The sequence below is a fragment of the Anser brachyrhynchus genome, assembly GCF_964034855.1.
Source record: "Anser brachyrhynchus genome assembly, chromosome: 3".
Lineage (NCBI taxonomy): Eukaryota > Metazoa > Chordata > Aves > Anseriformes > Anatidae > Anser > Anser brachyrhynchus.
Genome location: NC_137696.1, coordinates 94614884 through 94639588, shown reverse-complemented (window position 1 = coordinate 94639588; position 24705 = coordinate 94614884). Strand labels below are relative to the sequence as shown.

General features: G+C 44.0%; 1 protein-coding gene across 30 annotated transcripts in view; it reads left to right on the top strand.

Moving 5' to 3' along the window:
• The first annotated feature begins 2932 nt into the window (after positions 1 to 2932).
• Positions 2933 to 24705, top strand: part of RIMS1 (regulating synaptic membrane exocytosis 1) — a 318659-nt gene continuing 296886 nt past the window's right edge. For 5 of the 30 annotated variants that reach the window (XM_080587730.1, XM_080587729.1, XM_080587721.1 and 2 more), the window contains exon 1: positions 4056 to 4523. In XM_080587730.1, coding sequence (XP_080443856.1) covers positions 4360 to 4523 — 164 coding nt within the window. In that variant the 5' untranslated portion in view covers positions 4056 to 4359. Of the gene's footprint in view, positions 4524 to 24705 lie in introns of all 30 variants that reach the window. The other 25 variants (XM_080587697.1, XM_080587691.1, XM_080587695.1 and 22 more) reach the window with 16 other exon arrangements.

Below are 24705 nucleotides of genomic sequence, written 5' to 3'. Positions count from 1 at the left end.
TGGTAACGCTTAAACGTAAATAAAACTCTGCAGAGCATGAATGCTTCTATTACAAGCATCGATGTCTGAAATATCTGAAGATTTTACTAGTCCCCTCAAAAAGCAAAACTTTAATTCTCTACTGCTCGGGATAGTTTTTTTTTTTTTTTTTCCAAAAGAAAAGATGGATCCCTAAATGTAAAATTTTCTTAACTTCCAGTATTACTTAGGACAAAGATCTCTGAGAACTAGAAATTAAAAAGTTTAGAGATGCTCTTAAGCTATCAGTTAGGCCCAGTGGAGTCTGAAGGTTCTTCCCTAAAACATGTATTATGAAACCATTGACTCTCTGGGTCATATATTTGGAGTGATCATTACAAAATGCCATTAGCTTCTTTGGTATTTGGCTAAGACTTTTGTGGGTTTCGACTAAAAATATTACTACATTTAGTTCACTGGGAAGTTATGGAAAGGTGAATTAAAATGTTTTTCATGAATTTAGAGAATTATTCCCCTGGTAACTTCCCACCTGCGTTCTCTTATTAAATATTCGGTGCCCTTGCCAAATTTACCTTAACGTTTTTCCAAAGTAGCCCAACTTGCATAGTCATTCTTCTGAATAAGTTTGGTGATTACTCCAATTTTTTTTTCTATGGGATGCCAACTTCACAGCAAAATTATCTGCTCAAACCTCAAGATTCTCAAAAAGGTGGCAAGTCAGTTTCATTTTTTGACAACTGAGGCTGAACTTGTTAGTGCAACACAAATACATATTATTCATTTTACTAATTCATAAGATTTTAATTCAGGGAATGTTTTTCATGAAGAAACATTATAAATTGAAATGGTAGATAAACAGCAGAAGACTTTATAACTTTCATTTAGTAGGAACGAGCATAAGTATGGGTTTTCATCACAAATTCCATGACCGTAATTGGCTTCTCAAGAAAGCTAAGTTTAGGAAAGTAGTTTACCTGATATGATGCGATGCCTCTATTCATATACCATTTCTAGATTTCACTGTAGTCTTTGCTACGTAGGACTTCAGAGAAATGGAGTTAATAGGATGCCTTTCAGTGACAAGACTTTGGATGTTACCAGATTCAGGACATTCTTACTAACCAGGCAACAAAATCCTCTTCAAGGCTCTTCAAGGCTTCAATTCTCTTCAAAGCTTCAGGATATATTGTATTCAAGTAGACTCAGCTTTCCATGCATCTTTGGTTGGATGACAATGCTAAATATTTCATCTTTACAAAGCAAACACGAGCAAATAAGAAAATGGACACTCAGGGTTTGAAATACTTAGCATTAAGAACAGAGTCTCTTCAGGTAGCTTGGTGAAAAGTGAGGTAAGTTTTATGCTTTCTTCTATATTTCTCTCTAGAAAACTACTTTTTTTTGGTGCAAAAATGCATAAAAAACATGTAAAATCATTTGTTGTGTCTAAGATATTGTAGACATTAGGAAAAGCATTGCTAGCAGATTGAGAGAGGTGACTCTTCCCTTCTGCTCTGTTGAAGCCATATCTGGAGTGCTAGGTCTAGTTCTGGGTTCCCCAGTACAAGAAAAACACAGATGCACTGGAGCAGGTCCAGCAAAGAGCCATTAAAATAGTTAAAGGGTTGGGGTTGTCAAATGTAGAGAGATTGAGAGAGATTTTTTAAATATTACTCTGCAAGAGCTTTCATATTTTCCTTTTTAAGTTATGAGAAACTATATAAAAAGTCCCCTTATACCCTTTGTATTTATTTGGTATTTCACACACAGCAGTAAGAATCCATGTGCTTGACCCAGCATACAGCAATTAACAAAGTAATACAGAACAGACATATACATGACTGTGTCAGTAATTAATAAGCAGAAAGGTGAGTAGGGAAACTTAACCTCATGTAACATTTTCTTTCTAAAATTATTATGGAGACACTTGGGTCTTATAGTCTTAGACCTTAAGTACTTTTTCAGGTTGGCCTTAAAGCTGTAATTCTCAAACACTAGGGCCACTGCTCCAGTGAATTAGTTCTTCCAGTTACTTGAGCTACATCTTTTATGTAGCATGTGCAGGTTCAGATTATCTAAAGGACTGTGGACTACCTATGCATCTATAACAACATAAGCATTAAATCTAGTATTTCCATTGCAGATATTTCATGTTTTAGTTGTTTCTGATACTCAGCTGCTAAGGTTGTATCTGCTGGTTGCAGATGGCAGAAAGTGATTTTATTGATCAGCCCTGAGGACTATGTCTAGCAGTGGGTAGGACTATGTCTAGCAGACTATGTGGGTAGGACTATGTCTAGCAGACTATGTGGCCAGACCCTGGGAGAAATCATCGCACAACTTAGTGGAGAGTCTGTGTCTTTAACTGAGTGTGACATAATGCTATTTACCAGCCCTTTATAGTGTTTTACTTATTAACACCATTTTAATCTGTTCTGAGGCATCTGTTGGTCATTCAAGTTTCAGTTTCCTTCATGTGCTGGAACAGTTGAGACTTCCCTTTCTGAGCTGGATGGAAAAGGTTGAACTTAAACATTATCACTCAAAAGTTCTGGTGGTCGCAGCAGTGCTTATTATTTTTTCTTCGTAATGTATGTTACCAAACTCTATCCTGCAGAAAATTTCTTGGGGGGATACAAACAGATGGCCACAGTAATTCAGCTCAAATTCAAAGGGTCGTGAAGGTTCATAGCTCTCAGAATTGTGAGAGAGGTATTAGTGTGGCTGGCTGAAAGCTGGTCCCTCTCCCTGTTGCAAACCCAGCAAGTTTGGCAGCAGGAAGCACTGAGCACTGCCAGCATAGATTTTTTTTTCCTTTTGGTTTGTGCCCATCAGACGATTTCTCTAGAAACCAGTGCTGTTTCCATGCCATGACCTCGACAGAAGCGTGACCAAGAGGTCTTAAGCATCAGCATGTGTTAGTAGTAGTTCACATTTTATTTGAAAGTGCAGTTTTCTCTATATTTCAGCTTTGCGTGTCCAACTAGCCTGACTGATTTTGTTCTCAGATAGGCATGCTTGAACAAGGGGCTCTTCAGAGCTATACCCAGGAGTTTCAGGCCAGTGGATTACATGCTGGAGACCTCCTCTAGAGAAGGACTGTTGTGTTGATTACCAGCTACCCAAAATCAGGTTACTCAGAACTGGTAGGTTAGAAACTGACAGGGAAACTGCTCCTGTCTAGAAGTGGTATTTTGCTTATTGTGTCCTCCCTATTGACCAACGCACTATGGCATGTTTCATGGCCACGTTGGTGGGTCCCAGCCATGAAAAAATTGGTCTGATGGATATAGCACACACCACTCGCAAGGAGTCACGGAGGGAACGCCTGGCACAGGTGCCACTTGCTGTAAGAAGCGTACGAAGAAAGTGCTCAAGTGTATCATAGGATATCCCAAGTTGGAAGGGACCCACAATGATCATCGAGTCCAACTGCTGGCTCCACACAGGTCTACCCCAAAATTCAGACCATATGACTGAGAGAATAGTCCAAACACTTCTTCAACTCTGACAGGTTCGGTGCCATGACTACATCCCTGGGGAGCCTGTTCCAGTGCGCGACCACCCTCTTGGTGAAGAACCTCTTCCTGATACCCAGCCTGAACCTCGTGTCACAGCCTGACACCATTCCCTCGAGTCAAGCTGCGTGACTGAACGGAATCAAGCTCCGTGAAGTGCAGGATCCCAAGGAGGGGCTGGTGGAAGGTTATGGGACCAGGTGCGGGCTGGGGGTTACAGGGCCACAGCCGGGGCTGGGGCAGCACGGCCACCACCATGCCCACAGCTCCCTCAGACCACCCGCGGGACTCCCTCAGCGCTGAGGGGCCGCCCGGCTCCCAGGGGTGCTCCCAGCCCCCGGCGGGCACCCGCACACCCCGCGGGCCCTGCCTCGAGGGGCACCCGGGGAGCCGGGAGGCGCGGCCGAGAGGCTCCGTCGGCCCCGTTCCCTGTCACGGGCTCCGCCTCAGCGGCCCCAAATCCCCCCCTTCCCTCCTCCCGGCGCCAGGCTCGCAGCCGCCGAGCGTTTCGGCGGCAGCACCCGCCCTCCGCCCCCGGGCACCCTCCGCCCCGCGGCGCCCCCCGCCCCGCACGGCCCCCGCCGGGAGGGCTGGGCTGGGCTGCGGGCGGCGGCCCCCGAGCTGCCCGGAGCCGCGGAGACAAAAGGGAGGGAGCGAGCAGCAGCGGGAGCCGGGCTGGGGGGGATGCGAGCAACCATGAAAGGCTGGGTCTCCGCCTCCTCCTCCGCTGCTGCCAGAGAGCTGCCGGCTGCTGCCGCCGCTGCTGCTGCTCGGAGGACTACACTGTGAAGGGGGCGGAGGAGAGGCTGGCCGGGTTTGCCGGGCGAAGGTAGAAGGTGTAAAGGGAGAGGCGAGGAGGAAAATGTCTTCTTCGGTGGGGCCCCGCGGCCCTCGCCCACCCACGGTGCCCCCCCCGATGCAGGAGCTGCCCGACCTGAGCCACCTGACGGAGGAGGAGAGGAACATTATTATGGCCGTGATGGACCGGCAGAAAGAAGAGGAAGAGAAAGAAGAGGCCATGCTCAAGTAAGCAGACGCCAGTCATTCATTCACCCAGCCGCTCATTCATGCAGCCGATCGCCGCCGGGCGGCAGCGGGCGCCGCCACCGCGGGGGCCACCCGGTGCCCGGGGCTTGGCTTCGCCCTGCTCGGGGGGCTGCCCCCCGGGGACCCCTCTCCGCGGAGCCCCGGTGCCGCCCGCCCCATCAGCTCCCCTCGCCCCGCTGTCCTCCCCCGGCGGGGGCAGCCCGGCGCCGCGGGACGGAGCGGGACGGCGGCCCTCCCCGCCCCCAGGGGGCGGGCGGAAAGCCCGACACGGGGGCGAGGGGCGAGGTGGGATCCCTTTGGGGTCCCCGCAACCCCGCCTCTTCCAGGAGGGGCCGCTGGGTGGGGTTTCCCTGCTTACCGGAGGAGCCGCCGTGCTGCCCCCGCCTGGATCGGCCTCGGATGGCTCCCGAGGCGGGGGGTGAGGCGCCTGCCCCACCGGCCCCAAATGGCCGCCCCGGGTGGCCCCAAATGGCCGCCCCGCCGGGCAGCGCCGCGCCCCGCTCCGCCGCCCGCCCGCTCCCGGCGAGGCAGCTCGCTGTGGGGGCCGGCGAGGAGCCTGTAATTAGGGAACGGCCGTAATTAGCCACACGGAGGCCACGCGTAATGAGCCGTCGCCGAGGGGCAGGGTGCGTGCTGGCGGGACGGAGGGGAGCTGGGTGTCGGTGGGTGCCATGTTGGGCTTCGGGTGCCCACCGCCCCGTCCCTGCCGAGCAACGCGTGTGGCCGCATCTTGTAGCCTCCTCCATCCATGTACCAAATCCCCTGCTGTGAGCGAGGGGAATAAACGGATTGAAGCTGTGGCCTGAGGGGGGAGAGGCAGGGTTCCTCCCCTCCTGACTTCCCCTCGGGCCTGTTCGCTTCGTGAGGGGAACGGGAGGGTGGGTGACTGGAATATGCGCAGAGCTCCTGTGTGACCCAGGCCCTCCCTGCCACGGGAGGTGTAGCCTTACCTCACCGCCCGCTAATTGCATGTACGCCTCTGGAAGGGATGCTCGGAAGGTGTGACATAATCTGGGTGTTTCTTTTGGCAGCATCGGAAATACCCGCTCGAACGGTGTGGGTTCCAGCTCTTCCCCGTGGCTGCCTCGAGCCGATGGAAATGCCAAATCCCCGCAGGCTCCTAACTTGTGCCCCGCACACCGCGCGTGACGAAGCGGGGACGGCGGTTCATTATGTCGCTGCCTCTGCCCTTTCTCATCAGTGCCGGGCTCTGAATTTTTGCAGGGCTGGTACGGCGAATACTGAGGCCCAGCGGCTAGTGTTGCCTCTTGCCTAGGAGAGGGTCTGAAGGCTGGGATTGTGGTGTTCGGGTCTCAGTCCCCGACGAAGAGCTGCTCCTTACGCTTGGGGTGTGGTTTGTCTTTGAGCTGGGGTGGTAGGAAGGATGTTTTGTGCAGACGCATTGTATCAGTCAATGTGGGGAAACGTGAGTGAAGGATTCCTCTTTAGATTCTATTTATCGGAAGAAAATTAAATAGCCAAGTAGTTCAAAGGCTTTAAGCTACATTTATCCTTCTTCTGTTCCTTGTCCTCCAGCACAGCTACCTCCCTATAAATATTTAGCTTTTATACCGTGAAGAAGATTACTGGTCCTGTGATGATGCTGTAGAGCAATACTATAAATCTCGCAGTCACTGCAAGAATGAACTTTTGTCAGTAGAGATGGTAATTTCTCAGCCCTATTCTTGTTAACATGGGGTAGAGGATAAATTTTCTTCCTTTTTTTTTTTTAGTTCTGCTTTTCTTTCATATTGGCATTTCTAAATTCTGGACTGATACGTGATTTTTTGTACGATTATGAGAATCTTCAGCAGTTTCACTAGGTGAATTTGGGATACTTTAAATATAATTGTTAGAAGAGGTAAAAAAATTTGCACTATGAATTCAGCTTGAAGTTACTTGATAGTATCTTCAAAGGTTTGTGATACTTAAAAGCTTATTTCTTACAACAGTTGCTTTTAATTTGTGACAATAACTATCTAGGCCTGAGAAACTGTGATTTTAAATACATCTTTTTTTTTCTTTAAATAAAGAGCCAGAAATTAATTGAAAGCACATTGGGAAACTTGTAAACCTATATACTCACTTTAGCGATATAGTTGGCTTACAAAAATTAGGTCACAGCACACAGTTGTCATATGGATTGTGATTTGAACGTTACAGAGAACCACTAAATTTTGAGATCATTTACCTTTTCTATATGCTGAGCACTTAATTTTGTTCTGGGACAAGAGTTGGACACTCTTTCCGGAGAGTAACCCATGTAGATTAGGTTTTGAGACAAGAATTTACTCCCACAATTTCATAGAGGCTTGTTACGGATATACAGTGACGCTATACAGATGACACAGCTATATTATAAAAGTAATACATCATCGCTATCCTGTCCTATTATCTTCAGTAAAAGTTGTTCTAATTTTCTGAATGTCTCAGGAAAGCAGCCACCAGTTTTCATGTAAAACCACCTGGCAGAGAAATGTTTCCTTCTGTAACACCCACATACAGATCTGGAACGTCCCCTGGAAGTGAAGCTGATCTGCGTTGCAAACTAGGCTGCATACAGTCCTGGGCTGAGCAGAGGTCTGGTTCACGCTGTCTCATGAATCATGAGGGCTAAAAAGGGTGCAGCATTTCTTGCCTGTTCTGGATGTCCTGATAGCAATACAAGTTTCTAAAACAAGGTTTGTAATTTTCCTTTCCAGCTTTCCTCACAGCAGAAAACTGTAAGGAAGACTTACTGGTCAGATTACCGTATTCCTCAAATGATGGTCATCACCCTGTGGGTCCAAGGGAAATTGAGGTGTTTCTTTGAGTAGATTCTATGGATTTCAGAAGTGAAAGAGATTAGGGTTGTCAATAAAGAGGCCGTGTCCCTCTCCTCCTCCAGGTCTGTCCCTCTCTGTCTTCCTGAGCTCTGTTTCTGACTGAGCTAAAAGCCTTCTTGTAAAACCTTGCTGCCAGTTCCTGCTGACATCAGCACGTACTGCAGCGTGCCAACCTGCCAGCAGGGCGATGGGCAATGCCATGACTTCTGGGCTTGCTCTGGAGTGTGGTAACATTCTTCAGTCCTGTGATCTGTGAATACCATGGAGCAACATGTTTGAGGAGTTGGGGCTTTTGTGAAAGTTCCCCCTTTTGCTTTTTTATGAATTGCTGCACCTTGGCATGAAGAACACTTTATTGATAATAATCAATTGCCTTTGAAATTGTAACTTCAATTTCTTTACATGTGGAGGCAAGTTCTGCGTTTTTGTACCATGTCACTAGGTGCTCCTGAGAGCATATTCATGCCGTCATGCAATGGAGTGCAGTCCCAGCTTGGTGTATAGCACTGGAGGATCAAATCCACATGGTCACTTTGATGGTGACCTGGCACTAAGAAGAAATTGAGGCACCTTGAGTGCAGTCCACAGATCTTTCTGTAATGCTTACCTGAGAAGCTGGATGTCCTGTTTGTCCCAGGCATGTGCAGGCACAGGGGTGCCTTAGCTGCTGTCAAGATGTTTGCTGTTTGTCCTATCCATAAACCTGTTTGAGAGTCACAAACTATGTTGTCATGTGCTTAAGTCCTCTGAAAGAGCCGAACGTGAACTCAGCTCAAAAACAATGCCTCAGCAGTGGCCACTCCTAACATGTAGGTGGCAGGCAGTGCTACTGCTTCTGGCTGCCTTAGGTGAAATAGCCTAGTGGTTAGGAGGTGGTTGCCTGAGCCCAACGCACTTCTCAATCTGAAGAAATTGTGTCCTAGAGAACTGCTGTTATGTTACAATGTAGTATTTTGGCTCCCTGTACAGAGGAGAGTGAAAAGTTTATGGGCCCCCGAGACTAACTCGATAATGAGCTCAACAGAAAGCACTCTCTTTGCAGAGAAACTCCCTTGCTCTCATGTTGCATGCATTTGGATACCCAGGGCTGTTAATGTAGCCTTTCTTAGGAGAGTGAGAAAAGTTGGAAGTACTGAATGCCGGAGGACAAGGAGGGAAGTCCTCCTCCCTTCAGCTTCACATTGGTTTTGCCAGATTTTGTGTGTGTCTCTGATGATTGTAGCCTCTAGCAACTCTCAGTTGGAGCTTCACCTTCCAGCCCCAGGCTTCCACTGTTCCTCTATGTATAACAGTTTGTGAAGGGCAGTGGTAGGACTTGAATAAACTATGGCCTCCTCTGCAGACTAATTTATGTTGGAGGCATGTTTTACGTGGTAGGTAGCACTGGAGCTGAAAGAAGAGGTTCATGTTGAGCGGCTACTTTGTCTAGCCTGAGGTGCAGATGTTGAGCAATGGGTGACTGATAAGACTAACTAATTGTGGGGCTGAATGAGAAGGAAAGTTTTCAGTGAGGTGAGAAACAAACTGTTATTTGCAAAAAATTAAAAAGAAAAACAAAACACCATGCCTCTTTGAGGAAAAATGGTTTAGAAGTTTCAAGTGTACATTCAAATGCCAGACAGCCTGAGACAACCGTGTTGTTTGTGGGTATGAGGTACCTCCAAGTGAAACAACCCCAACTGATACACAGCAAATGTCAGTCACAGGCAAGTCACAGAACTACATATACTTAGGTGGGTGTTCTTAAGCTGAAGTTTGCCTACGTACACTTGCATGCCTTATCTCAGAGGGTTAGTTAGGTACTGTGCACAAAGCATGGCAGATGTCAACACGGAGAGTTGAGTTCAAGTTCTGTCCTGTTGGGGACTCTCGGAGTCCAAAAGGGTCGTACACTGGGATGGCCAGAGTACTTTTCTCCTCTCCCTGTGGAAAAGTAGCTTATCAAATGGGGAATGGCTATAACTGCTTTAGATGAATTTCATCAAACCAACTTAGAAGTTTCGTAATTGCAATGACAGTCATTTCCCAAAGCAACTGTAAGTGGGAACAAAAGCTCTTGCTACTCCTATGATGGGATTTGAGAAGAATGTGAAAAAGATTGTTCTCCAAGATATTGGCAATAATTGGAAACTTAACTCAGACATGTAGGAGTTCCCTTGTACTGTTGTAACTCTAGTTGAGTAGCTCTAGTAGAGAAGCTACCAGGTACTCAAAGGCTTCCTAGATCTTGAGAAGGTTATTTCAAGAACTGTCATGGACATAACAGTTAATAATTAGGGAGAAGGTTATCCTAATAGCCTATTTGCGCCATCTGGTGTGGTGTGCAAACTTGATTTTAGTAGAATTCAGCTTTCTAGAATCAGTAGGGATACTGGAGTCATTCACTTCTCAGGGCTGCCAAATCCTGAAGTCAGTTGCCTTTGGTTGGAGTCTCTGCTTATGATCAGGGGATCCTGGGGGATCTGCAGCCCATGGGGGACCTGTGTTGGAGTAGTTCTTGAAGAGCTGCTGCCTGTGGGCAGCCCCTGCAGGCTCGCTTCGGGAAGGACGGCATCCCATGGGAGGGACCCCACGTGGAGCAGGGGCAGAGAGTGACCATGAAGAAGGAGCGGCGGAGACGAAGCGTTAGGGACTGACTGCAGCCCCCATTCCCTGTTCCCCTGCACTGCTCAGGGGGAGGAGGTGGAAGATGGTGGATGGGGTGAAGGTTGTTTTTAGTTTGTTTTAATTTCTCACTGTTCTAGTTTGCTAGTTTGCTAGGCAATAAATTATATAAATCTCCCTATGCTGAGTCTGTTGTGCCTGTGACGATAATAGTTGAGTGATCTCCCTGTCCTTATCTCAACCCATGAGCCCTTTCCACTGTATTTTCTTCCCTGTTCCTCTGAGGAGGGGGAGTGAGAGAGGGGTTGTGGTGGCGTTCAGCTGCCCAGCAGGGTAAAACCACCACACTGCATAACCGAAGCTTAACAGATTGGCCGGGAGGCTTGTGCTCTTAACCAGTTTCCTGGAGACAGTTTGTTTCCGTCTCCATTTCTCACACTTGGACCACACCTAACATTGGCAGAAAACATTGAATACTGCTTGGAGCACAGTGGCAGATGCTGCCACCCTTATTTTATATTATACTTACAGGCCAAATAAGAATCTAAGTCTCCAAGACATTCTTAGCCTGGCTGCTGTAAACTTGTTGGTGCTGATTCCCCTCCCATAAACACTGAGGAAAGGAGAAGTAGGATCATTCTTCATCCCTTCTGTTGAAACTGGGCCACTTTGCACAAATAAAAGCAAGAGTCATAGGGCCATCATGAGGAAGGCTGTCTTTATACTATCTTTAGGATAAAGATTTTAAAGTCTATCTTTAATCCCACTGGGAAGACAAAAGAAGAATTGAGAGCTCTGGGAACTGCTTGTGCATTTGGCAGTAAGGAATTAAAGGATAAAATAGATAAACAATTCCAAAACTACCTCCTCTGTTCATACTCCTTCCATGGTCCCATGAATCTTGCTTTCCTTTTATCATCAAAGGAGACAGAACTGCAGTGAGCTCAGGACTCCAGGGAGGGTATTTGTGGCTTTCAGGGAATTACATAGGACTGAGAACATTTTTTAAAGCAGGAGGGTGGAATGGGTACTACATGCAGTGAAAATATATATACAACGTGTTTATGTGGTAAGGTACTTAGGAGTCAATCGTTGACTGTTCGCTGAGGGGAGCATCTCACCACCAAGGGAGGAGGAGGAGGAGACTGTCAGCAGACAAGAGCAGAGTTGTCAGACCTTCCTTAAAAGCTACGACAGAAGGGGAGGTAATAGGGGATGACTGCCAGCGATAAACATCTCTGCCATGGTCTAGGAATGGGCTTCAGATCTCTACGCGCTAAAATTTGGGAATGCCTGGAGTATAAACTTTTGTTCAGAGCACTTTTATATACCCCAATTTTAGCGGGTTTATTGAAATTCATGGGACTAGATTTCTTTGCGTGTGTCTTTTCACATGATTTTCCATGAGAAGCCTCCTAAGCTTCATGCCTGGCTTTGTCATGTAGGAAGTAATGTAAGTAAAGTAACTAATACTTCCTGACTTAGAAGTCCATGAATCTGTGAAATCATGGGCATTATCTGTGCCCTGCGGAAGGATGAAGACAAAGACTGGATGAAATTACATGACTGCTGGGCAGGAACTCCTCCAAGTACAGGGTTGCTATAAATCCAGATCTGAGAAGTAATTATGTAGAAGATACCCCTTACCTAGGAGGGGAGGGAACTCTTCTGCTGGTTGGTTGCCTGTACAACAGCAATGTTCTGAGGGGGGTGAACAACCTTAAGACACACTTGAGATTCTTGGTCTTGTCAATGCCCATTTATTTTTGAGGACTCGTGAAGAATTTTTGGGCACAGGAAAACAGGTAACAAAGATGTAGCATGTTGTCTTCATCAGGCAGTTACTGAGCATTTTAAGACTTGAAGTTAATGCCTTAAGAAAAGGCTATTTAAAAAATACTGGCTTAATGTTTGCTGTACTTGTATTCAGGTTTTAACTCAACTTCAACTCTGCTTGAAGTTGAAACTGACAAAATTAAAATTTTATTTTTGGTTGCCAACAGATCGAGCCAGTTAAAATTTCTACTCTGTTAGCTTCTCCCTCGCTCTGCCCGCTGGTGCTTGCTGCATTGGTTGTCTCCCCCTGTGTCTGCCAGTTTTAATTTCCAGTCAGATTTGGCCTCTTCATCATCCAGGGAACTACAGTTCTGCCATGCAGTTAGGTTTTGGGGGGGGGGAACCTTGTGTACCTACAACTTGATTCTAATTTCCAGTGGTGATAAAACCTGTGTGGAAATCTTACGTAATCAATTACAAACTCAGGGTGGTTTAGATATATTTCTTTTAATACTTGCATACAATTTACAGTTTCTGTCGTGATTTATCACCTAACCAGGATGGTGTGATTTATCCCAGTCAGGTCCATATATTGGATCTGTAAGAATGTAGATAGCTTATCAGATCTCTGTGTTTGTTAAGAGTTACAATTGTTTATCCCCTTTTACAAACTTTACAGATATGATAAAATATTATGCAATGTTTGTGGTGCCTAGTTTTGGACTCTAGGCAGTAAATGTTATTCAGAGTTATTTCTGGTTTTCACAACAAACAATAGAAAAGAATACCGCTATCAGTTTGCATTCGTAATTATTTAGGTAAGACAATTTGCACAAGGCAATGGGATAGCATCATAATTCTTTGTACTTACAACTGAAGTAATCATCCTCAACGTTTGATTGCATATCAGATACTTATGTCCAGAGAGAGTTTTAAACAAGAAAGCTATGTTCCAAATATACTTTCTGGCACTATTATAGAGGCAAGAAAAGCTATTTGCAATTTTCAGAATAATGACACGCAAAAAACCATTTATACACTCGCCACTTCAGAGACGTGAAGAGACATGGCACAATAAATAGCTGTATCCAGTCAGTTCTATATTGAATTAGAACATCTGTTTTGGCACTTGTTTCTGAATTTATTCACATAAGGTGTCTTATTATTTTCAGCATCAGGACTTTGTGCACTGTGCTTATGGTAAGATGGTAAGCATTGCTAATCCTGCTGAAAACTGGAGTTTGTGTGATTTTTTTTTTTTAGATATCTGTAATAAAAATGGATAGTGTTTGAAATATTCAATTTTTTTTGGTAAGTCTTCCCCATATTAAGCCCTCTTGGCATCACTGAATGGATGAACGTAGCAGATAGAGCTATACTTTTTAATGAAGACCTTGTGCATCTAGCGAACTGACTGTTTTGAATCTTGAGGGTCTGTGGTGTAACCAAGAATAGTTTCTTCTGTATTTTGGTCTTTAGATAAAGACCAGTTTGTAGTTACAATGGTGGTTTAAATGCTTTGTATCAAAATACAGATACTTTAAGCTTCTTAATTGAGAGCTATTTTTTAAATCTTCATTAGGTGAAGTTTATTAGGACATTCCTTATGAATGCAACACAGCCCAAGCACGCTATTTTGGTGCTAGTACTATTATATTGCAGAGAAAGTCTACTATTATACCAAGAAATAGAGTTCTCTCTTTATTCTGAGAATTTCTGATGGAAGTCTTCACATACTTGGATGATCTAAGCATGAAGTATCTTCTAAAGTGTTTCTCTTGGTTACCAATACTGCATACTCTGAACTGATGAAACAAAGAAATTCTGTTCCTACGAGTCTGTCTACTTCTTACTCTAGCAGGTCTAATAAAAGATACTACATCTTCTTACAAACCTAGTTTGGTCTACCAGGATAGCAAACATGACAAATTTCATAGCTAGTGCCTTTTACGTACATTTTTGTAAAATACGTATTCATTCTCTGGTCGTTGAATATTCTGTGAAGGCTATTTAGCGATTTTGAGTTAGGATTTTGCAATATTTATATTGGTACGTAGTTCTTGTTCCAGACATTTAGCAAACCTACAGTCCTATACAATACAAGCAACCTGAAAATTTAACTATGGGCTATTTGCATCAGGATGTGTTAATCATGTGGAAGTATTCTGCAGATCAAATGCTTAGTAATAGGACTTTCGAGAGAAATGACAATGAAGCAGTTTATGTAACAAAAGGTCATTTTTGAGCTGGATGATTGGATATGTTTAGATGTCTTTCTAGCAATGATTTGTTAGTATAACTTTTTTTTTTATGGATTCCATTGGTCTTAGAAAAAGCATCAAGACCTAAGGAAAGCCAGACAGAACAGCTGGCTTAGCTTTCTAATCTGTTTTTTCGTACAATTTCTTTAGCTCTTGCATGTACTAAGAAAGCAGTCAGAGTCATTTTTCATTTATATTCATTATTCTCTAGGTTTTTAATTAGCTTTTCATGTGAAGTTACTTTCAAAATAAAGCCATAGCACTTTTGCATATTTGCTGTATTTAGAGTCATTTTGACATTTGATATCAGGAAGCTAAATTTTGTACTGATTAAATGAAATCGCACAGATATAGATGAAAACAATGCGGAAGCTTGAGCTGTGAAAGGATGTGAACAATCGGCGATTATTTTAGCTAATGTAGGTGATTAGACCGTTTGGTACCGTTGTTTATTGCAAAAATGCTGACTTTGCATGAAAACCCTAGGCTATATTGTTAAACCTTCTGCCACGCAGCAATGTGTTTTTTAGCTGTAGATGCCGAACAGCCAGGCAGGTGGTTGATAGAGTGCCGAGTGCAGGAGGCTAGGCAGTTGGAAGAAAGGACAGAATTTATGAGAACTCTAGATCATCCTAGTTTAGCTCTATTGATTTTGGCCCTGGATGCCACCTGCAAAGTATCAGGGTAATGGGTTTGCGTTTTATGGTTGAGAATTACAAGAGACTTTATATGTGTATGTGTGCTTGTGCCTAAGAATATGGAACCAGGCCGTACGGAAATATGTACAAGCTGTTTTATAGGCTTTAATTGCAACATTATGTTGCTTAGTGTTGCTTGATATATGCAGAGTGCATTGGTGAAATTTGATCGGGAGCTGAAAACGGGGAGCAATTCTGCCTGCAGTCCTATTACGGTGACAGGTGTGACGCAGTTAAACAAGTTGCTGCCATGGGCCAGCAAACAGTTGTATTGCTGGGGTCCTGTGCCTGGGCTGAGCCTGATTAACTTCCACGAGTCTCTGCCTCGGAACAAGTGCCACTGAAAGCACATCTGTTAGCTGGAGTAAGACTCAAGTGGTGTTTAGTCTTTTAGATGGGATACTGCCCTGCAAGTCTTTCGTTTCGTAGAAGGAAGCACGTTTTTCTCGAATGCATTCAGTAACTGTTTCATTATTCTCCAAACTTTATGTAAAAAGTAAAATTCAGAAAAGTGAAACTAAGGCATAGCTACCCATGTTTCTGGGAGAAAAAATCTATCACTGTACCAAAGCGTATTTCTGTTTCTTTAAATTACTTTTTGTTTCGTTTACCCCTAATTTCCCTCAATCTTAATTGCATATTTTATTTTTATTTGTTTTCTCCAAAAAGTTGTTTTTCAATGTACTCACAGAAAGGAACTGCGTTCCCTCAGAGGTGGAGATTGTGGAGTTATATGAATTGATTCTGATGGCGTATATGTAAAAAGCGTGTAAATTCCTTTGAGAGTAAATGCAGGGTGCATTTTTCTTATATTTTAGAGCAAAATTAGATATTGATTTTTTAATGTGAAATCTATTCTAAGAATATAGAGCCTCACTAACATATTATGATTCTTCTATTTTGTGTTTTTAGATGATTTGATATTGATTGTAGTTTTAAATTTAAAAGCTCTCACATTTATAAGGAAAACCTTCGTGTAATTTAATTAGTAAATTTTTGGTAAGACTGCATTATCTTAAAGAGAAATATCCTCCCTTTAAAAAGTCTCTCGCAACCGATTGTATAACTCACTGTAAAATAAGTTTCACTGAACTTTTTGGACTGGAGTGACCAGTTCAATGAATCAGCAGTGAATTTACAGGTCTGGTCGCCTCTAACATCCCTCTTCTGGTGGTGGTGTTTCAAGTTCTAATCTTGTCCCTGTCTGAGCAGATTTCAGTGGTTCATGTGGAAAAGGAGCCGGGAAGTTCTAGTTACATGCCAGGTGACACAGTGCTCCTTCTTTCATCCGGCCACAGTGATGTGAGTCTTCCTTTTCTGGTATTTATCCAATACGGGATTGAAAATAAATAAGCTGAGGTTTCCTTGAGGTAAACTAGAATTAGTGAAAATGGGGGAAAACTCTTGAGGAGAACAGCAACAATTATAGTGCTTACTATTACTGAGGAGCTTCGTCCTCTTATTTTTCAAAGGGTTTGCAATTTGGCAATAGTTCCAGCTCTCTACTTCTGGAACTGATGGTCAGATATATTTTTTGTCTGCATTTAAATGTTTGCCTTATTTCTCTCAAATCAAGACCTTGTCAGTGTAATACATAGCTTCTGTCACCTTCAGGTGGATTACTGCAATATGCTGTACGTGGGATTACCCTTGAAGACAACCCTGTTAATCTCATATTGTGCTTTTTTATTTTTCCCTCTGCTTGCTATTGCACGTATTTCAGGTTAAAGCAGAGCTTGCCTTCCAGCCTGCTGGTAGAAGAGTGGAGGTCAACTGAGACTGCACAAGTAGAGAAGACAGGGAACTTCCACGTACGGGTTTCGTGGAGGGCCTCTAAATTTGAGAACTTCTTATGGTAGTCAAAAAGGTGATGAACTTCCTCTGAGGGCAACTCTCTTGTTATGTGAAAGTTGCAGAGGTGGATAGGATCTAATCTTCCTGGCGATTTACTTAAGTGTTAAATGCCAGGTGTTAAATTTGAAGACAGGCTCTTGCATGTCTGGCATTCATAAATAAACCAAGGAATCAATAAGTAACTTCTGCAACTGCCACCCTTTTGACTCACTTGTCAGAGGCCAAAAACTGAATGAACAAGAAAACTGAAAGGGTTTTCTCTGAAAGAAAAGGGAAAGTAGTGTTTCTTCCAGGTTAAAACTGAGGCCACTGAGAGTACAGGAGTATGGGAAAGCTTCTTTTTTTTCCCCTGTATTACCTTGGTTGGTCTAAATCTAGCAGTTCGAAGGTTTTAATTCTTTAATACTGCGGGACTGAGGGTATGTCTATGACTGGTGGACTGATGGCGGCAAGGAAGCCGTGCTTGTGCTCTCTTTGACCTACAGAGCACAGGTTGCAGCAGAGTGAGGGGCGAGAGGAGGAAGCTGGATCGGACCAACGTGCTGCGGTGCCTGGTTTCCCTGCCTCGTGGCAACTGCAGACAGCATTGCCTCTGCTTGTGGGGGAACAGGAGGAACCAGAGGTGTAGAGGGAGCCTTCCTGTGGTGTTTCCTCTCCCAGGATGGGGTGTAAGTGTCTGAACACAGGAGTCTGCAACCATCCATGAAGTCCAGTGGTACCCTTCCTACTTGAGCTGGGCTCCTCTCGCCCAGGAGAGGAGTCGCCTGTCAGTCCTGTGTTGTGTCTGCACAGGCCCATGTGGACACCTGGGGTACCACATGGTGGTTCAGAAGGTTTTGCTTAGGCCTTTGCGTCCCACTTTTGGTTCCCAGCTCTACTGAGGGCAAGGAGAAGGCTGTGAGAGAAGGCTGGGAAGCTGGTTGCTGCTTTAAACAAGGAGAGGTCAGGAGCAGGCTCTGATTTTAGGAGCTGACTGATGGTAACCTCCCTCAGGCACATCATGGGGAGGTGCTTCCTCATCTGGAAGCTGCCCTGGGATCATCCTGGTTTTGTTGCTGGACACAGCAACTACGAAAACTTCAGCTCATTTGACCGACCTAATTGCGTTTCAGACCTAAATGACAGCCTGCCACTTTCTCCAGATCCCTTCTGTTGGATTTTTGGGGTTTCTCTTTCCTTTGGGGAACTATCGTTTCTCATACAATGTATTATGGCTATTTGAGGTATGAGCATGTTTCCCTCTACCTGAGGGAACTAGTACCTAGTCAATGTGAATTATCACTGAACTGGCCTTGGCGAAACTGAGATACTTTGATAAAATCCTTATTTTATTTTTAGTTCTGAGTCTCATGATAGCCAAGGTGTTTCAAGTGTCCTCACGAAGTAACCACCAGATTAATGAATGATGCTGCAAAATGGTTGGCGTTTTGCGTTGGGCTGGCAGGGCTGCTCGCTGGAAGAACTGTGGTTGCTTAGCTGCCGTGGGAGAGGAGAAATGAAGAGAGGAGAACATGGGAGCGCAGACTGCGGCCTTGTGAGGGACAGCAGGAATGGGGAAACTGCAAGCGGGTGAGTGGGAAACCAGAAGAAAACGCACGTCACTTAAGGCACGGAAGATTGAACTCGGAGGACGTGTAGGCAGGTCTGCAGGGATCAAACAGAGGAAGAACGTATGACGTGAGAGAGATAGGAAGGGAAGGCTGGAATTAGCTGGGATGGGAGCCTGGAAGTGGGCTGTGAGTGATGCAGCTGCCTATTTGTCTAGCACAGAACGAGCATAAAATAGCACTTCTGCACCCTGGTAATGAAAAGTGATGGATCCTCTGGTAACGGACCTGGGACTTGTGTATTTATGTGTCCCTTTCACTTTGAATTTGAACTTTAGATGGTTAAGCACACAAATCAGGAGGAGGTGAACATTTATTTTCAGTCTGAAAGTAAATGAATTAAAAGGCAAGTAGAAAATAAAAAGGTTGAGAAATGCTCAGTGTGTGAGCCAGTCTCATGGCTGTGAAGGGAGGGGTCTGAGCCACTTGGTGCCGAAGCTCAGGGTCTGGCAGTGCCACTTCCCCGGCTTTCTGCTGGCTTATGTGTCACAGGGAGGGCATCCCAAAACACAGGGGTGCTTGACCAGGAAAGGGCTGGACATCTCAGTGCATTGGAATTGAACATTCCCAGAAACGCAGCATTTTATAGTATTGCTGGGTTATTTTTGGGCTGCCCCTAGCTTCTTGTTGGAATGCAGGTCCATGTAAGAGATGGGATCTGGTGTGACAAGGAGGAGGGTGGGTAGGTCTCCTCCTTAAGTTAGTAGCAGACCCCAGCCATGTTCCCAAACCCAACAGTAGTAATCCAGATTACCACTTTTCAAAACAATTTGCCTTGTTAATTCAGTCTCGGAATTTTTGGGCCCTTTTGATTTTGGATTTTTGGAATTTGCTTTAATCTTGTCGCTTCTAAGAAGACGGCTGCTTCTGGTTAGGAAAGGGTCCCTTCTGTCACAGGAGCTGTATGGCAGAGGGTTGTGGAAAGGCTCCACACCAGGAGTTTACCTTCTTACCAGCGTAAACAGACAAAAGGGAGATGAGGTATAACTAACACGAGTGGATCAGCTGTAAGGCAGCACTAAATATTGTGTTAGTCTCAAGGTTTACAGGCAGGGTGCCATGTCCCCTGTGTCTGTCCAGCCTTGTCATCTCCAGCCTGACATATTGGAGGTTCAGTGCATGTACAGATTAATCTGTGCAGGCTCGGTGCCTGAGGGAATGGTGTGTGTTTGTGTGCTTTTGTTTTTAATTAAAGGTGGCATCCCTGCTTTTTGGGTGGGTGAAGAATTGAGTTAAGAGGGATCAGCTAAATGGAAAGAAAAAAGGAGCGAAGGATGCTGAAGTTTGAGGAGAGGGTACAAAAGCAGGTGAGGAAGAAGAACAACGGGGACAAAAAGATCACAGCGCAGCAGAGAGTTTAATGAAAACTGTAGAGAGTGCTCTGAATATCTAAGGGTCCCTGCTTTGCTGAATAAGCAGCTGCATTTGGCCAGGAGTTTACTCTGGTACTATTCTGTAGTTATTGCCCAGTACCACACAGTGTTGGGCAGGGCTAACTATTCAGTCCCCAACCCATGCGTGGAGATCTCCTTGGAACGTGTGTATTATATAGTACTATGTGCTCCTCTGTGTGTCTGTATGCAGTGGTAATAACAACTGTCTCATGTTAGTTGTTTTGTAATAGCTCTTGTAAATGCTCTGTTACACCAGTAATGACTGAAGCACAAAGAGGTAAGGAGACAGGCACAGACCTCTCCACAGAGGAGCCTGAAGTAGAATTGAAACCTCCTGAATCCTGCTTCAGCTGCTCAGGACATGAAAGTATCCAGGAGGGCTCGTCTGAAGCACAGGTGAGACGAGAAGCCACCTGTCTTAGCAGTTATTTAGTAGTGATAGAAGTGGATTTGGGACTGAGAAACGTTACTCATCAGCAATAGTTGTTTGCTGATAAAACTGGTGGATTTGTAAGGTCTCATTCTTAAAATGCTGTGGAGTGAGAAAGCAAACTGGACAGCATTAGAAACCTTTGGCTGCTCCAGTATTTTAATATGAGCCACATGGGTGCACTATCTCATGGATCGCATAGCGTCACTTGGGATGAACATATATGATGGCAGGTAGCCTCATTTTGCTCCCTGTGCTCTTTTGTATCTGGGGCCTGCTTGACTGCTTCTAGAACTGACCCTGCCACCTGGAATATCTGGCTGTTCCTTTGCATTTTCTGCAATGCCACAGTGGAAACGGAGGGGAGAGAGGAAATGGTGTCTAAATCCTATTGATGTAGGCTATAAGTCTCTGCCTTGATCCTGCACTGCCTCATCCTATGTACTCTGAAACAGCTGGAAAGGGGAAGAGGACACAGAGGAGGACACATTTGCAGCGGGATTCTTTATTACCCTTTTTCTCAACGTAGAAGAACCTGTTTGCCTTTAGTATAAACCTTAGTTTTACTAAGACCTGGAGACTCAGTAGTAGTGGTTAACACAGAACTAAACCTTGACTCTCCTGGGCTGCTCTAGCTGTTTCTTTTCTAGATGTTGTAGAAAGTACAAGTTATCCAAACCACGAAGAGAAACAGATAATCAGTAGAGTCTTCCTGCATCTTGGCAGCCAAAAGATAGATATGAAAGAGGCAAAGAAGTTGACTGATGCTAAATTTGGGAGGGGTGGCAATCTTGCACTAAACTTAGCAAATGTAATTGTTCTGAGACTTCTGCTGACCACAAGTGTGCACAAAGTGTGACATTCACTAGACAAAAAAAAGGTGGGGGGGAGGGGCAAAACAAAACTAAAAGTGGGAGAGAATGAGAAGCAATTAAGTTGACCTGATAGGGAAAAAGGTTGAGGGACCTGGGATATCTTGGGGCTTGTACTAAAGAAGGAGGTTTCCCCAGCAGAGCACTGCAGTTGGTCCTTTTCTCATCCATCTGATTTCTGGAGAGCTGGTTCAGATGGGTGTTTCAGATCTGAGATATGTTGTAGTCCAGGACTGACAGTTCTGTATTTCCTCCCTGACTTACAGAATCAGCACCGAGACAATCAAAATTGTGACATCAGCCACTTGGTTTATCAGTGACACCTTGCATCTGTGCCAAGGTGCATCTGCTAGCTTTGAAATGTGCAGTTTCAAGGAGTCAAGGTGACTGCCTCTCACAGATGCCTATCAGAAGATGCAGTGCTTCTAGCTTCAGCCTGAACCAGTCACATCATGGTCCTCTGAGGTGCTTGTTGTTGATACGGTGTGATCAATATCACAAGAGATGCTGTGATGGGTATCACAATCACAGCTCCTAGGTCCTAGTGGTCATCCTTCACAAGAGCAAGGTGATGAATTCTGCTGTTCTTCTGGAAACATTTATTTTCAGTTAATATAAAGTACCTGAAAGGTACCAGCCTGTGATACTGAGTTGTCTAATCACAGCTCATGTGCAATACCCAGAGCTTGTGCTGGGGTCAGGCAGTTCTGGAGGCATCACTCCAAGATGAGTAAAGATTCATTTACCAGATTTTTGGTGCTTTTGATTGGACTTCGAGGGTAGGAGTTTGCCAGAAGTGCTAAATGATGGAAGCTTACTAATTCAGCTGCTTGTTTGCCAAAAATTACAGTCAGAGCATCTAATTTTTTTATTATTTATTTTTTCAAAGATGCACTGAGCTGCCACAATACTCTGTGTAAATGTAGCTGTTAGACTTGTGACATTCTGTGACAAGTGTCTGCAGCAATTATCAGTCATTGTCATCCAGAAATTTGTCATTGTTCTGCTAGTGCTACTCTGAGATTTCATATTTTGTGATTTCACTTGAAGAAAGAATCAGTCTGGATGTTAAGTTATTGGACAGAGACTTGAGATCCAATTAACCTTTGTGTGCCACCACTCCAGACAACTTTGAATCTGCCTATGCCTCAGTTCTGTATTTGTTAACTTGAGATGATGCTTTTGTCTCCCTTTCCTTAGGTTTTGTTTCAGTGACACTCCTTTCCTATGTGCTCGGATAGTCTCCACGCTTTGCTCCAGTGAATTTGTGATCTCTGCGGAGGTCTCAGGGTGTGGTGCCGCAAGACAAAGTGATAACAGTAACTCCAAATAACCAGCATTATGGTACCTGTTTGGGGAGAGGATCTGTTTTCGTTGACATCTGGCTCCGACTTTGTTCTGTCTATCAAAATTTAAGCAGTGTCTAGGGTTCTGCTGCAAGGGTGGCTGCCTGCTGGGTAGCTGAGCCTCATCCTTCCTTCAAGGTGATAATTTCGTAAGGATCAGATGTGCATGCAAATCATTCTGGCAAAGGAAGATACAGATCTATTGGATAGGATACACAGTGCAGGGAATAACTATGTGATGATGGTACTTTAATAGCAAGTTAAACACTTTGTGCTCGCTAAAAGGGTTCGTGGTTGTTGCTCTTAAACTTGGCAATTTCATGTCGTTAATTCAGTTGGGTAGTGCATCTTCTCCGTCATTTACCAAAACATTGTTGAGAATCCACTTGAATCGCCCCACTTGATTTTTCTGTCCAAAGTTGGCCGTGCAGATAGGTGACGTATCCAAATGCTGACTAATTGAGCAGCACTTTGGCAAGACCACATACAGATTGTTGCAGTCTCCAGGTTTTAATAGCGAAACACAGAGCCCATTGTTTGGATTTGAAGTGTGTGCTCCCTGCATGTTGCGAAGTTATTTGTGACTGTGTACAGCTTTGAAACACTTAACGATCAGCATTTCTTCATGTGTTGAAATTTCATGCTTTGGTGTTTGATGACAGCAAACATTGTTCACGGCATGAACAGTGAGCACGGTTAACAAAGCTGTATTTGCATAATAATGCACTCCATGAGATGATGGGAGTGAACAGGATGTTCAAACATCACCTGGTCTTTTTTCATTACAAGAGATGGAGGCAAACAGTGACCTAAGATGAGAGCTGTTAACCCATGTATTAATCTTTGGCTATGTTTGCAATGGTTTAAAAGGCAGACTTGGACTATTGCTCTGAAGGTAAGTTTTTACTTTGTACATAATTATGCAAGCTTTGTGCTGTACACTAAAATATTTATTTTCCTCTAAGTCATATTTATAATGTCACTCAAGGCCCAGTTGTTGAGCAAAACTGGAAATACTCACTGATTGTTCTGAATGGAAATCCCTCTTGCACTGGTTGGATGATGATGAGTATGGCTTTTGGGGGCTCGGAAGAACATGTCAGGAAAACTGTTCTCCAGGCTGCTCTAAGTGCCCATTCTCTCCTAAACGTGTGGACTGCTAAGCTCAGTGGAAAACAGATGAAAAAACCTGCGGCCGGGAAAATGTGTTCGTGACCTTAAAGGGCAAATGCAAATAATACTGAAATTGAGTTTGCCGACACAGGGCATAGCAGTCCATCCTAGCAATGCATAGTATAGATCTTCCAATACAGGAGTCCATCATTCTAGTCTCCTTTCCAAAATACTCTCTAAGCACATTTTTTTTATGTATTCTGGACGTCATTTGATTTTTAAAGTATTTAAAAAAATGTTGAAGGGAGTATTACAAACCCTTTTCATCAGATATTTGTTTATATAAACAAACATAATCAATATACAGAAGAGAGATGACTTCAATTTTTTTTTAGCCAGTATAGGATCTGCAGATAACACCGAGAATAAATGTGTCTCTGACTTTAACAGAAGAGATTTAAAAAATCCTATTTACATGTTCTGTTAACTTTCTCTATTGTTTTAGTTCATTGGAAACTTGAAACCGAGGCCACGCTCCTTCATGAGGCATTTAATATGAAAATCTTTCTTGTCTGCTTATAAAGGAAATCTAAAATAGTTCTTCAAAGGGTTCTTCTGATTTTTTAATATTCTGTTTCTGAGGACCTTACTTCTTAATGTAAAACCGTATTTAAATCATATTCTTGCTAATGTAGAATTCAAATTATATTGGAATGAGAAGTTTCGGTACTTTCTAGACCTTATTTGGCCCTTAATTAGACACCATAAACCGTGGTTTAGTGTGTAATAAAGCACAAATAAAAGAACTCCAAAATACAATTTCCTTTCCTAGTACACCAGAGCCAGTTTTCTGTGCCCTGAAGTACAGGATGCTGCTGGAAAATTTAATGGCTGTTTTAGAGGCCACAGATCCTAAGGAGTAATTTGCTTTCAGTATTTAACAAGGGGCTCCTACAAAACCTCTGTCTTCTTAGCCAGTGATAGTCTTATATATATATATATATACCAGGGGCAGATAGCATGGGATTTTCTTAATTTATTTTCCTGTTTAACCCGAGAAGGGGGGCATGCTGCTGATTAACAAATATGCATTAAGTTACACTTTGCTGAGCGTGTGCGTGTTTACACTGATGGTATTTTGACAGCAATGGCAGTTTGTGACAAATTGTTTCATTCTGAAGGTAAAAAGCTTGTGTTCCTCAGAGCTCCTGTAATGAGCCCCAGAACCGTGCCAGCTTTTGGAAGGGGTTATTCAGCAACGTCCAGCGAAATTAATGCTCAGAACAACAGAAAAATGCATGAAAGAGTAATCGAACAGTTCCTTAGGCTAAATATTTCAGCCATAAGAAAAATACCAGTTTGTGCATCTGGAAATACACTT